Source organism: Sorex fumeus, unplaced genomic scaffold (assembly GCF_029834395.1).
Source record: "Sorex fumeus unplaced genomic scaffold, SorFum_2.1 ptg000078l, whole genome shotgun sequence".
Classification (NCBI taxonomy): domain Eukaryota; kingdom Metazoa; phylum Chordata; class Mammalia; order Eulipotyphla; family Soricidae; genus Sorex; species Sorex fumeus.
Genome location: NW_026606135.1, coordinates 5584431 through 5600000, shown reverse-complemented (window position 1 = coordinate 5600000; position 15570 = coordinate 5584431). Strand labels below are relative to the sequence as shown.

Sequence of the window (15570 nt, the reverse complement as noted above, 5' to 3'; positions counted from 1 at the left end):
TGATTTTTGTGGAATAAGCTTGACAGTTTTGTCTTGTTTAGAAAAAAGCTACATTGATAGTTGGCTAGACACATTTTCTCTGAAAAACCTTCTTGAATAAATGTAGGCCTTCCTGGAGTGGTATATTAAGTTTAAAATACAGTTGACCAAACTTATTGCCAAAGGTCTGAACTTGAGCTTCTGTTTTTATTGCTTCATTCATTCACTTATCAAGTATATATTAATCCCTGTTGAGGTTAGGTGTTGCAGGTTTGGTATTGCACAGCTCCAGGGAGACCTTTTTTTTCTTCTAATTTTTAAAATTTTATTTCAAAAAATAGTTTATAGTAATTTACCATATTCAGTATTCCAACGCCAATCCCACCACCGTCATACCTTCCCACCACCTTTAGTTACCCTCCCCACCACCCAAGACTTTCATGTGGAGTGGAGTATAAAACATCACAGTACAGGGAAAGCGGCCACACACTCCAGGGATTCTGAAATTTTGGATAGGGTGCTACAACTTGTGGCTCTCTTGCAAGATTTATCAGTCAGTCTCTGGATCATGGTCCTTAGTGACTTTAAATGGATGGGAGGTGGTTCGTGGGCGTGGCCACCAGGCTGGGGGGTGGGGGGAAGGGATTTGGTTAGAGGTCACTGGTTCTGGATTCCTCAGAAGCCTGGCGGTCACAAAAGCCGCAAAACAGGTTTTCAGCTGATTCATTCTTGTGCTTGAGGGGCTCCACGAGCCTATGGGGACTGGCAGTGAGCCTGGCAGCGATTGGGTTCTGGAGGTTTTTGACTGCTGGGATTCTGTTGAGAGGGCGGAGAGACTGGCCTGCACCCCTCCAGTTGGAAAACCATTTTCTTTGGTTCTGCAGAACACGGAGAATTGAGGGGGATTGGTAACACAGTCTAGCTAACAAGCTGTCTGTTCAGTGTTAGTGTACAAAGTCAAACAAGACTCTTCTTTTTGTGAGTTCTCAGACTAAAAGTTACGCAAGTTACAAAAAATGTAACACATTACCCAGCTCAGAGTGGTGGAACTTCTATGCATTACAGTGGGCACAGAGGAGGCAACAAACTTTATTGGAGAAAGCTGTAATTGGGTACTTGGGTAGGAAAGGCTTTGTAGGTGCAATGACTCCTGATTTGGGCAGTCAGAAAATGAACTGGTTTGGAAAGAGGAAGAATCTGGCATTGCTAGAGAGGAGAAACAAATTGAGTAAGTATTCCTGAACAGCTTGGCTCACAGGTAATGGTGTGGAGTGTGGAGGCTGCTCCTGAAACACAGTGGGAGAGGCAGTCTAAGCAGCAGTCTACAGCAAAAAAAATAGTGCACTTTATTGCTTTAATAAGACATTTGTGATCATTGCCTTGCATGCAGCTAACCTTACTTCAAATCCTAGGTACCACACACGGTTCTGAGCACACCATGTGTCATTGCTAAGCACTTATCCAGTACAGCTCAGTGTGGTGGAAAAACAAAGTTCCCCCCCAAAAAATTGGGGTTCAGAGAGGTAGTACAGGGAATAAGGTTCTTGCCTTTTGTTTTTGCTTTTGGGGCCACACCTAGTGATGCTCAGGGGTTAGCCCTGGTTCTACACCTAGAAAATACTCCTAGCGGAGCTGGGGGGACCATATGGAATGCCAGGGATTGAATGTGGGCTGGCTGTGTGCAAGGCAAGCACCCTATTCATTTACTCTCTCTCCAGCCCCAAGGCTCTTGCCTTGCATGCAGCCAGCTGCATTTTGATACTGGCACCAGGGTACCAGAAATGATCTCTTAGAATTCCTGGATGTGATCCAAATACCATGTCCCCACCCAAAAAGTTGGACTTTATCCATTAGGCAAGTGGGGAGCCATTGAAGAGATGTAGTTGTATGATTTCTATAGTTGAGATGGTATACTGATCGTAGATTATTTTCTTGTTTGGACACAGCATAGAAATCTTGAAACTGAAGAGAGGAAAAACGCTTTATAAATTTCTCCCCTTTAGCAAAGAATTTTTATGATAACTCAAATAATCCTCATGGGAATATAAAGTTACTTGTAAGGGGCCAGAGACATAGTACAGTGCTTAAGGCTCTTGCCTTGCATGTGGATGATCCAGGTTGGATCTTTGGTGCCCGATATGTTTCCTGAACCAGTCAGAAGTGAGCTCAGAGCCTGGAGTAAGGCCTGAGCACCACAGGGTATGGCCCCCAAAGACAAAGTTTACCTACAAAGGAATCTCAGTGCAAATTACTAGAATTTTGTAACTTTCCCCTTTCATTCATTTTATATTTATGCCGTATTTTATTAATCACATGGTTACAATAGCAACTAAAGCTGGGCTGATGAATGAAATACTCTCAGCAACTATAATTCCATAGGAATTCAGGTGAGGGAGTGCAATTAATGGCCATCTAAGTTTTGCTGTGTTTACTACATTGTAACTCTTTTACTCACGAGGCGCTCCCGTCCCCCTCTGGGCTGGAGCAATAGCACAACGGGTAGGGTGTTCGCCTTACAAGCGGCCAACATGGCCGACCCGAGTTCGATTCCTCCGCCCCTCTCGGAGAGCCCAGCAAGCTACCGAGAGTATTCGATATGCCAGACACAGTAACAACAAAGTCTCCAATGGAGACGTTACTGGGCCCGCTCGAGCAAATCGATGATCAACGGGAGGGCCTTTACCTTTACCTTTACCTAACTCTTTTACTGGGCCACATGAGGGACTTAAGTTCTTTCATTATTATTACAAGGGTGGGTATGGGGGAGAGACCTCTGAGGCCTCAAAGGGTGTTCAGGAGCTTCTGGGGCCCCTCCTTGGAATTTTTCAGCCAATCTGGTTGGTTCAGTACAAGTCTCCAAGGGTATGGTACCTTCTGGGACTTGTAGTGCCAGGGATACCCAGGCTACCAGACAGTGCTTCTGGCTCTCTGCATTCTTTGATGCATGGGAGATTGTGGTGCCAGTGAGAAACGGAATGTGTCTACATACTAGGCGTATGCTTTTACTGTACTATCTCTCTGACCTGAGGTTAAAGTTTACAATAGACTATTTTAATAGACTGAGAATTCCTTTTATCTAGACAGAAACTTCAACCATAACTTTCATTATTCATAGCTAAGTTTTTTTTTAAAAAACAACTTTTTGGGGGGATGGAACACTCTGTCGTGCTCAGGTCTTTCTCTTGTCTTTGTGCTCAGTGTATCATACCCTACCCTTCTTATCCCTTACCTACCCTACTATCTCTCTAGCCCATTAGTATTTTATAAAAGGTATTTTGATTTAGACATTGTTTTATTGTTATTTTTGATAGTAGATATCCTGATGAGATTCCAGAAACTGCTTGAGAAATAAAGTAGACAACTGCAAACTTAAATCTGAGGGATATTTGAGCAAAATGGACTTTTAACAAAATAACAAGGGGAAGTTAGAATGTTTTCTGAATCTTTTCAGTTTCTTAGAGGAACTTGGTAGTTCCTGAATGTGAATCTTTTGCTTAGATGGACAAAATAAAGCCTATAGGGTTTCCTTTCATTGTTTTATTTCTGATAGTGGAACACATAGTGCTTTTGTCTCTTTCCAGCTTTTTGTTAGCTACATGGTCCTAAAGTAAACTTAGCTGGAAGATGTAATCAAGACCAGTCAAAGTCTTAAGGTACAGTTATGGAGGAATCTACACCTTAAGCTGCTGTTCAGCTAAAAGCTGACTTGTCTGAGGTCACTGCCTTTAGGACTGTTAGGGAACTGATTCATTACTTTAGATGTCTTATATTAATTTCCTACCTTCCTTGGCTTATTTAATTAATTTTTGCCTTTTTGGGTCACACCCAGCGATGCTCAGGGGTCACTCCTGTCTCTGCGCTCAGGAATTACTCCTGGCGGTACTTGGGGGACCATATGGGATGCCGGGGATCAAACCTGGGTCAGCCGCTTGCAAGGCAAACGCCCTACCCTCTGTGTTATTTCTCCGCAATATTGGTTTATTTTAAACAATTCTAATTCTTCTGTCTCCATTTTTTAAAAACACTATTCCATCTTGTCCTTTCCTGTCCAGATTTAAAAGACTGGACTTTAGGGACTAGAGAGAGAGCTAATACAGTGAGTAAGGCACTTGCTTTACATACATCCAACCCTGGTTGGATCCTCAGGCACCACATGATCCCTGCCTCCCCACCAGAGTGATACCTTCACACAATCAGTACAGAGTGGCACAGAGATCCTGAGCTCAGTCGGGTGTAACCTAACTCTACCCCATCCCCACAATGAATTTATTTTATAAAATTTAAGAGTTACATAAAGATTGTAAGGTAATGTTTCTATCATAGCCTCATATTATCTCCAGTTGTAGTTGCCTTAATTTTTTATCCCAGTAATTTGGGAAAACACTTAAGTAATTAATTGGGGAAAAGAAACATGCCACTATAAAGAACAAACTTGCTTCAAGTCATATTTGAAGTACTTTATAAAAAATAACTTTATGGTTTACTTAGGTTATTCTTCTGTTTAATCCACATCACTTACAGTCTTGTTACTATCATGCAGATAGGTGTTTACAGCATTATATTGACTGGCTAGTTTTATATAAAACCTCTAAGAAGAAAATAACTTTGGTGTTACAGAATTTAGTGAACCTCTGCTGGGCTACAGTGATTTGGCTTTTTCTAAGTATTTAGAAACATCACTGATTCTAGAATCTGCATAGAATAAACACCAAACTGTTCTTCAAAGACTTAGCCAGGCTTCACTTTGTTCTTCTTTCTTCTGTTCCCAGTCTCAATATATCATTGGTTATATGCTATTCTTTTCTACTTTGATTTCTTAATTTCTCATAAACTGGAGCTTATTAATTTTTTATCTATATCAAATCCTTTTATCGGAATTTTGTGAAGTATTTTAGATAGATTTATATTTTGGAAGTTTCCTTGCTATGACTTCAGCCCTAAGCTCTTCTAAATTTTAAAAAATCCACCCAACAAAAGTATAAAAAATTTCATTCATAAATTGAGAAACATACCATATCTAAACAATGTTCCAAGTGTTATAATCAAATTATTGGTATGGACATTTTTTTCAAAGTAATTATGGGCTCTTATAAATCTTTTAGCTTTTAGCTCTAAATCTATAAAATAAAAGCATGTGTCACCGTGACTTTATTTGTACTGTAATTAGCAACTTACACTCATGTTCTTAAAACTTTTTTCTTTTAAAGGAACAGAGAACAAAATGAGTACTTCACAGGACCAGAGTGGCTGCTCCACTAATAGAGAACCCCTTTCGAGGTGTTGTGATGCACGGAGGGACTTGGAACTTGCTATTGGTGGAGTTCTTCGAGCTGAACAACAAATTAAAGATAATTTGCGAGAGGTGTGATAATGTGTTTTTTTTTTTGTTGTTATCTGGATTTTTAGCACAGATTGGTTAAGAGCATGGCCTAGAGATTGGCTTCTCAGTGCCAGTCAAAAAATTTCACCTTTTATTTCTTATATTTGCTTGAAATATTGGTACCATTGATTCCAAAGGGGAGAGTGTGAAAACCTTACACTACTTTAGAAAACCCACATCAGTCTGTATTTTATTTATTTCTCTGGTGCTGGGGATTGGACCCAAGCCTCTCCTATATATGCAAGGCAGAAGTTTTCCTCCTGCTGAGCTATATCCTGGCCCTCAGTGTGCATTTTTCATTGTTGCGCTGTTTGGTCCCTCTGCTAGGCACCACATGTGGTCCTCTTGTTGCATACAGGATATTTCAGCATGTCTCTTGCCACCTTTTAATTTGGGTGGCATGCTTCTACTTTATCTGTTAATATTAAGCCAGACTGAAGTTTGTTTTCCTTTGGTCTAATAGTACTATGTTGGTGAGTTGATAGGCCAAGTACTTCATAACTTTGAACTACAACTTTATTATAGAAAAAATGTTTGGGGGTATGGGGGTAAGCTTTGAACATTGCTAGTTGTTGTCAACTCCCCCAACCCCCCAAAAATAATTTGCAAAATACACTGTCTTAATCTACTTCCAACAAGAAAATCAATTTAATAGACACATTTTTATATGTTTTCTTGATTACTTTAGTATACCACAAATCACAAATGCTCTTAGGTATTGAGGGAGTATTTTAGAACTTTGATGGACCTTTATGATATAATTCTTATACTGGGTCAATTGAATTTTTTTGTGATTTCATGGATGGGCTTTGGAACACTACCCCCCCCCCCCCCCCATACACACACACTTATCTGCCCCCACCTTCTGCCCACCGAGCCCTGGAAAGATACTCTATAGATGTCTTTGGATATAACAACAATAAAAAAAATAGTGAACTTCAGAAGTTTAAAAACCTTATTCTTCTGTAGGAGACGATATTCATTAAGTTTATAACACTAGTGAAGCATGTATTTGTTTCCTAGGTCAAAGCTCAGATTCACAGTTGCATTAGTCGTCATCTGGAATGCCTTAGAAGCCGTGAGGTGTGGCTGTATGAACAAGTAGATCTAATCTATCAGCTTAAAGAGGAGACACTTCAGCAGCAGGCTCAGCAGCTCTACTGGGTAAGGGGACTGAAAGGCTGTAAATCTAAGAGTAGGGTTTTGGGTTTTCAGGGAATATCTTTCCTTTAATTCAGCATTAATAGAGATCAAATAGAAGTCAACTCTTTTGTCAGAATTGGGTACACTGATATTTATAGTATGGTTGTGTTAAATGGCTTTATTTTTCTTTTAGTTATTGGGACAGTTTAATTGTCTAATTCATCAACTGGAGTGCACCCAAAACAAAGATCTAGCCAATCAAGTCTCTGTGTGCCTGGAAAGGTAACAACTTTCTTGGTTGTTTTGACTATTGACTTAAATATATTTTGGCTTTGAAGTACAACAAGTTTATTGGGAAATAAAGGGAAATGAGAGAGAAATAAGATGTATGCTTAAGAGAGAACATGGGCTTCTCTAGAGTGGAGAGAGAGCTGGTACACACCAGCATTAAAGTAGGAAAGTATGAAAGTATACATCTCAAGAGGGGATATGTGGGTGACATTTGTAGGCAACATGTGCCTAGGAAGCACATGTGCTCAGGCAATTTGTGCTTCTTTGACTTAAATGTCCTCAGGAAAAAAAATGATAGCTGGGGAGAGAGGCCAAAGGACTAGTGCCTATGCTTTGTATCCAGCCGCCTGGATTTGCATGATCTTAGCCGCCCAGCAGCAATGCATGATCTCCTTAGCATCACTGATGTGACCCAAAATCAAAACAAATCAGGTTTTTAATTCTTTGCATAAATTAGATTTAACATCTGTATTAGGATAAAATCATTGCTTTATATATTTAATAAACAATGCATAGTTAATTCATTGTTTCTTTTTTTTAGAAAAGTACATTTTAAATTCCTCCCATATTTGACTTTTGTTTTGGATGAATCTGAAACAGACATTCCTTATAAGTAACCAAATTTTACTCAATTTTACTCATTTTTTTCTCCCTAGAATGGGTAATTTGACTCTTAAGCCTGAAGATTCAACTGTTCTGCTTTTTGAAGCAGATACAACTACTCTGCGCCAGGCCATCACCACATTTGGGTCACTCAAAACCATTGTGAGTAAAGCTGACATCAAATGATTCTTAATACACATCTGTACCTATACACACCTAAAACATCACACCTGTGTTGTTTTAGATGGCCTAGGACAGTGGTCTTCAGTAGCCAATCCACTGATGTAAAAGGTTTGAAGAACACTGGTTCATTGTAGCACTATTAGCAATAGCCAAAATCTGGATACTAAGTATCCAAGTCCAGATAACTAGGTAAAGAGACTGTTACATATACATAATGGAATAATTAGCTATAAGGAAAGATGAAATCATACTATTTCTGCCACATGGATGGATCCAGAGAGTATCAAGCTGAGTGAAGTTAGGAGAGGGATAGATAAAGAGTGATATGGTATAGAAAGAAACATAGTAAAGAAACAACAAATACTCAAAGGTAACAGAAACTGAGAATTGATCTTTAGCAGGAAGCATCTTACTATGAGGGGAATGCAGGGGAGAATAGGATGGGTAGGGGTGGTGGAGGGCACTGGCACTGGGACTGTGATAGAGGGAAGTTGACATTTTTTCTTATGGGGGGTGTGGTGTTGGAAAGTTTGATGCATGAAATCCTGCCAGCATCAATATTATAAATCACGGTGCCAGAAAAAAAAAAGAAACATCACTATATATTTTTTAAGATTTTTTTTCTCAAGAATTAATTGTTTACTGAAGAATTGCATAAACTTCAGAAATTTAATGTTCTGATTAAATTAATAGAGCATTAATCTTTTACATTGATGAACTGATGGATCTAGGGACCAGTGGTTGAATTCTAGATTTTCTATTAGGTCTTTGAATTTAGTGTAAAGATTATTTGTTCTAGTGAAATGATAATATATTGCATAATACTTCTGAAAAATTTAGGAGTAATAATTTTCACTTTTTTTGGTATGAAAGAGTAACATCATTAACATGTAATTTGCCTTTAATTTAAGCAAATTCCTGAGCACCTGATGGCTCATGCTAGCTCATCAAATATTGGGCCCTTCTTGGAGAAAAGAAGCTATAGTCCTTTGCCAGACCAGGTAAAGTGTCATCTTGTTTTTGGTAATGAAATTATTACTTGATACATTTCTTTTGACTGAATCACATCTTTTTCACTATGATTTGTTTGTAAAGGGCACCTGTGCTAAGTGAGTTCACACTATTAAATACTACCCTTGAGATTGAATGTCAGAAATAAAGGTTTATAGAATAAAAGAGCAAGAGAGAAATTGCTCCTAAGAGATTATTGTTCTCTGGTTTAGGTTTTTTTTGGAGATCACTCTTTATAATTCCTAGAGATAATTTGCTTCTAAAGGCAACATGAATATAGATATTCTGAGTTGAGAAGAATCCTGGAGAATAACTATATGCTCTGCTTTATAGTTCTGAAGATGGAGGCTTAGGGGGAGTTATGATTTGTTCATGATTAGTGGTAATCCAAATTAGAACACTTGAGTGATGTGAGTTTCATTCAGCTCTCTATCACATTTGACAAGTATTGTATAATTTGCAGAAGTCAGCATCCAGCACCACAGTGGTTCCTCTCAATGATTGGCTCCTTGGAAGTAAACCTGCCAGTGGTCGTCAGGCTCCTTACATGCCCAGCACCAACCTCCAGGACTGGCTTACCCAAAAGCCAAGCTTGGAGAACATTCAGGTATGTTGCTGTCTTTATTGTTCCTGAGGTAGATGTAGTTACTGAAATTTTAGTTCTAGTCTGGAAACATATTTAATAGCTTATTTATGACAGTGTTTTGATAGTACAGCGGTAGGGCGTTTGCCTTGCACGCAGCCAACATGGCCGACTCGAGTTCGATTCCTCCGCCCCTCTCGGTGAGCCCCGCAAGCTACTGAGAGTATTTCGCCCGCACGGCAGAGTCTGGCAAGCTCCCCGTGACGTATTCGATATGCCAAACACAGTAACAACAAGTCTCATGATAGAGACGTTACTGGGCCCGCTCGAGCAAATCGATGAACAATGGGAGGACCGTGACCGTGTTTTAGTTTTTTGAACTAATCTGAAAAGTTTTAGTAAGTATCACAAAGGTGGTATCTTTAGTGTAGAAAATTTCAAAAACAAAGAACTATATATATGTATTTCTCGAGAGGGCCCAGTAACGTCTCCATTGTGAGACTTTGTTGTTACTATGTTTGGCATATCGAATATGTCACGGGGAGCTTGCCAGGCTTTGCCGTGCGGGCGAGATACTCTCGGTAGTTTGCCGGGCTCTCCGAGAGGGGCGGAGGAATCGAACTTGGGTCGGCCATGTTGGTTACTGTGCCCGCTAGAGAAAATCAATGAACAACGGGAGGACAGGGACAGTGATACACACACACACACACACACACACACACACACACACACACACACAACTACCACTAAATGTAGACAACCACTATAACATCTACAAACACACCTCATTTCTCTGTCTACATATACTACTTTTGCAAATCCTGTTTTTTTCTAGCAAGTTGTTAGTAGAGCACAGATGTTTCTGTCACCTAGTTTTTCTATAGAATCTTTACTATATTGTATTGACTATAACTCCATTATTATATTTTTTTATTTGATTTTGCAGAATTGAAGAAATTACTTTTAGGGCCAGAAATATGCTTGTCTCTGTTAAAGCTACAGTTTTTCTGAAAACAAACAAAGCTATAAGCACTCAAGAGCTATTTATCTAGGCACATTCTTGGTTAGTTCTTCAGGAATAAATGACTAGATTTTATAGCTTATCCCTCTTAAGATTTTTGATATGTATTGCCAACTTTGATTTCCAGGAAGTTGATACCAATATTTATTCCCACTGGTAAAGTATTTAGAGTACCAGCTTCCCTAAAATTTCTCTTTGTAGCCAGTGAGAGTCATTTACAGGTGTTAAGTTTTGCTTGTTTTGAGTTTGATTTCTCAGATTGAGCATTTTTCATTTTTATTAGCTTAACAACTAGCCTGATTATATCCTTTGCTTTTTATCTTTATCCATAGCATACTATTAACCATTTTTCCTTTTGATGCTTAGGTGTTACTCTTAGCTCTGTACTCAGGAATTACTCCTGGCAGTGCTTTAAAGGACCATATAAGATGCCAATCTAATCTGGGTTGGGTGTGTAAAAACCAAGCTCCCCACCTGCTGTACCATCTCTCTGGAATCCTTCTAATCTTTTTTTCCCCCTCCTATCAAGATATGCTACAAATGCTGTCTCCTAAATTTACCTTTAATATTTTTGCAGAAATTAAAACTTTCTAGGTAGCCAAATATTTATTTTGGTATCTCAAGAGATTCCTGTCTCTTGGTTTTGTATATCTAGATTTACAAGTACTGAGCAGTGCAGGAAATTATGCAGATTGATCTCTTATCATTGAATTGCCGTATTATTCAAAACGGTCTAATGAACTAATAACGTACCTCTTTTGTAGACGCCTGCCAGAGCCTGCAGCTTCTTCAGTAATGTTTGGGGTAACCTAAAGGGCTTGGAAAATTGGCTCCTCAAGACCCAGCAAGATGCTCCTGAAAAGCCAAATTACCAAAAGCCTAACATCTGTTCTACTACTAGTTCTTACTCCTGTGAAATGGAAGAGACTGGCGATTCAGAGCTTCTTGATCAAGATGAAATGGACCTTTCTGATTGGCTCATAACTCCACAGGAATTACCTAAACTGGAGAAGCTTGGAAGTAGCAGCTGTGAAACCAGTGAGAAGTTTAAGTCCTTGTTCCAGGTATTTCAGGAGTCCTATAATGTGAATGATTGGCTTGCTAAGCCTGATTCCTGTACTCATTGTCAGGGCAGTCTGCCTAAAGGTGTGGAGATTGAAAACCTGGGCAACCTGAAGTGTCTGAATGACCACTTGGAAGCTAAGAAACCCTTCTCCAACCCCAGCATGATTACTGAGGTTTGGCTTATCCAGAACCAGCAGGATCCATGTAAAGTAGAAGAGGTATGCAAAGCCAATGAGCCATGTACAAGCTTTGCAGAGTGTGTATGTGATGAAAATTGTGAGAAGGAAGCTCTCTATAAATGGCTTCTGAAGAAAGAAGGAAAGGATAAAAATGGTGTGCCCACGGAAACAAAACCTGAGCTTGAGAAGTATAAAGATTCCTTGAATATGTGGCTCTGTTCTTCAAAAAGAGAATCGATTGAACAAGCTAAGGCACCAAAGGCCCTGGCTCCTTCTAGAATTGCTGATTCTTTCCAAGTGATTAGAAACAGTCCTTTGTCAGGATGGCTCACCAGGCCCTCATGCAAAGATCGACACCCCCAGGAAGTCGCATCCAGTGCTGAGGACAGAGATGGCAAACAAAAGCTTCTGAGCCCCATGGCCACTTCTTGGTGTCCCTTTAATACGGCTGACTGGGTCCTGCCAGGAAAGAAGACAGGAAACCTCAACCAGTTATCTTCAGGAGAAGATAAGTGGCTGCTGAGAAAGAAGGCCAAGGTGAGCAGAGACATCAATGTAGCATCATTTAAAATGTATTTACTAGATTTTTACTTTATTCCCAAATCTTGCAAATTGGCCAGATCCAGAAAATGTTACATGTTAAAGTTCCAATGAATTACTAATTTTGGTGCCATGCTAGCAACGGAATGATATGAGAATCTGTTTCTATCTTGCAGGAAAGAAAACAAACAAAAAAATACTAGCGTTTTATCTCTAGGTACAGTTACCATCTTTGCTCTTGATTATTAGGACAGCCAATTTTTTGAGATGCCAGGGCTTCATCCAAGTAAAGCAAATGCTATGCCGCTGAATCTACCCTTGGCTCCCAGTGGTTATTTCTAGACACTAGTTTGGCAGATGAGTTAAGTTGGTCTCACACTTCCCAGCTATATCTAGAAACCCACTCTTTGTCTTGCAGGAAATGCTACTTAACTCACCTCTACAGGAGGAACGTAACTTTCCTGCAGACCATTATGGCCTCCCAGCAGTTTGTGATCTCTTTGCCTGCATGCAACTTAAAGTTGATAAAGAAAAGTGGTTGTATCGAACTCCTCTACAGGTGGGTACATGCTACTGCTGTAAGTAGTACAGACTCAAGTGCTTTGTCTTGTATGCGAATTCATACTGTACACACTGAAACATACTCTTAATAATGGTGTATATATTTAGTTAGGGTGGGAAGAGTCATAACAGTTTATTTCACTTCACTTTGCTGTATGAAATTGATATACTTTAATGTTACCTTTTTTTTTAATGTAGGAGTGCTGCTATTTATTCAGCCACTGATTAGCTGATTGACTTGGGCATGAACTCCACCTTACTTTTTTTTCCATAATTTTATTTTTTCTTCTTATATTTATTGAATCACTGTGGGAAAAGTTACTAAGCTTTCAGGTTTGAGTCTCGGTCATACAATGATCAAACACCTTTCCCTTAACCAGTACTCATTTTTCACCAAGAACCCCAATATACCCCTCCACCCCTCCCAATGCCTGTGAGGCAGATGATTAAACTTAACTCTTCTCTACATTGATTACATTCATTATTTTGACAAAAGATGCACTATTATTGTTTAGAATTTCCCCCCAACAATCAGAATTGCTGAAAAGGCATTGTGAAATATAAAGTTATCTTTTGAGGTGATGTAGCCATTGGGAATTTTTAGAATCTGTGAATTCTGGTAGTTTTATAAGAAATGAGCATTGGGAGGGAAAATCTGCTTTATCCTACAATGTAACCAATGTAATGATTTTATCTGAGCTTTTTTTTTTTTTTTCTTAAATAGATGTGAAGGACTGGAGACCTACAGTCAAGCAACTTTTCTGCAAAGTATCACACATCCATGAGCGGAATGATTACACCATACCAAATCATTGTGTTCCTGGGTCTGACTAGTCATCTTAGTTCTTTTCTGTCCAATTTTGAACTAGTGAAAAGAAATAGTCATCAGTTTATGAGTTCTTTTGTAAAAGAGGTTGTTTGTTGATATTGAGATGATTCAATTTCATTTTGCAGAAGTATTAATTCACCCTATATCAGACACATAGCATATTGATGAGTGGGTGTTTTTCATAAGCCTCCATGGCTCCTCATATTGGCTTGTTACATTAAACCACTGTAGTTATTTAAAATAAAAGTTCTAGGGGTCCAGAGACATAGCACAGGGTTTAAGGCATTTGCCTTGCACGTGGCCAACCCTAGTTGGATCCCCAGTACTGCTAGAGTACCGAGCCAGGAGTAAACCGAGACTGCCATGTGGCCCATAAACCAAAAACTAAAAGAAAAGTGTTGTAATTGAGGTGTATCCATACATTTTAAAGCTACTCAAGTTCTCTAACCTTTTGCTTCCTTTCTTTAGATGCTTCCCTTGAAATGGGTTTTCTCCCATTAGTGGTAGATATGACTCTTTTGTTTAATATTTAACACAAATAATTAACCTTGCAAAATAGGTGATTTTTTAAAAAATCAAAATGTGTATTAATTTGGGTAACTTTTGACATAACTATTAAGACATTTTCACTTGTGTCAGTCTATATTATTTTGTTCTTTTGAAAGAAATTTAGCTACTGCAAATTTAGTCTTTTTATTCCTTTACATTTTTTATAAAAGTGTTCCGGTGCGCTTTTTTAGAAGTGCCTCCTATAGCTTCAAGACGAGAGCCCCAGTGCAGACTAATCCAAAAATAAAAGGCAAGACATGTTGGGAATTGAGTACTTGAACCATCTCACTATCCTAGGGGTTTATTGGTGCATCCTGTGTAAATGGATAAGCTTAACACCTGGTGCTTTAACTAGGGATAAATTAAATGTCCTCTCACTGCAAGCATACCTATACCTCTGAACATAGAATGCAGTGACATTTTTGGTGAACATGCTGTATTGAATACTTACTTGTGCCTTGGGGTGTTTATTGAAGCTTTATGAACTGTTTTCACAATATCCTTAGTCATTTCCATGCTTTAAAAAGTTTCTCTGTAGGAGGGAAATAGGACTAACATGTTTGTAAATTCTCTGAAAGGATAAACTACTGCTGTTCTGGCTTTTAAACCATCAAGCCACTCTACATGTTATGTTTGGAGAAATTTTAGCCCCAGTATTATTGCCAGATACTAAATTAGAATTCATAAACTACAGTTGAAACTATCCTATTTTTGCATTCTACTCTCTCCATTTAGAACTTTAATTAATGTGGTATGTAATGGAAACAAGAGTTTTGGTAATCACCATGTAGTAGATGTCAAGTATAAAGCTGTATACTTGACATTTACACAATGTTACACACCAATGAGGCCTCCAAAAAATAGCCCCCACCGCAACAATAAAAATTTAAGGAGCCTTTTCATTATTTTCAGTTCTAAGAAACTTTGTAGAGTTTTGAGATATGACAGCATATTCTTAAATTTACATTAATCACAACACAATGCTGAGTATATACAACATTCATTTCCGTGATGTGTTTTGTATCTTCCTCCATTAAAAGCATAACAAGTATAGTTGTTGTGTGTTATTTGTAAAACTACCATTTACAAAATGTCTATCTTATATGTGAACCAATTAAAGCTGAGAAACAACGTGGATATATGAAGATTTTTAAAAACTTTTACTTTTTTTTAGAGATTTTTAGTCTTAAAATACCAGTGGATTTTATGTATTCTGTATTAGCAACAAATAGTGAAAATGTTGAAATTAGACTTTTCAGTCTTTTCCTACAGAGTTGTTTTTTGTTTTGGACCACACCCAGCAATGCTCAGGAGTTATTCCTGATTCTGTGATCAGGAATCACTACTGGCAGTGCTCAGGGGACCATATAGGATGCCAGGGATCAAACGGGAGCCAACTGCATGCAAGGCAAATCCCCTACCCTCTCTATTATTGCTCCAGTCCCTTTACCTACAAAGTTTTAGTCTGTTTTGTTTGCAGGTGAAATACTGGACTCCTTTTGATTTTTATTAGTGATCTCCAGCTAGAATTCAGTGTTTCTATGTCAAATGTTTTATTACGTGTCCCTCAAAACATGTTTTCTAATCATTAAGAACCACCATTTTGTATATGTGTAAACCTGCACTGCACTTGTACTTCACAGGAGACTAAGA

At 38.7% G+C, this 15570-nt stretch overlaps 1 protein-coding gene across 2 annotated transcripts in view; it reads left to right on the top strand.

Moving 5' to 3' along the window:
- NCOA4 (nuclear receptor coactivator 4) overlaps window positions 1–15166 on the top strand; it is a 19130-nt gene extending 3964 nt beyond the window's left edge. The window contains exons 2-10 of one of the 2 annotated variants that reach the window (XM_056130463.1): window positions 5187–5341; window positions 6383–6523; window positions 6696–6784; window positions 7450–7558; window positions 8491–8580; window positions 9054–9197; window positions 10959–11975; window positions 12397–12537; window positions 13264–15166. In XM_056130463.1, the coding sequence (XP_055986438.1) occupies window positions 5201–5341; window positions 6383–6523; window positions 6696–6784; window positions 7450–7558; window positions 8491–8580; window positions 9054–9197; window positions 10959–11975; window positions 12397–12537; window positions 13264–13269 (1878 nt within the window). In that variant the 5' untranslated portion in view covers window positions 5187–5200 and the 3' untranslated portion in view covers window positions 13270–15166. Of the gene's footprint in view, window positions 1–5186; window positions 5342–6382; window positions 6524–6695; window positions 6785–7449; window positions 7559–8490; window positions 8581–9050; window positions 9198–10958; window positions 11976–12396; window positions 12538–13263 lie in introns of both variants that reach the window. The other variant, XM_056130462.1, reaches the window with a different exon arrangement.
- Window positions 15167–15570: the final 404 nt, after the last annotated feature.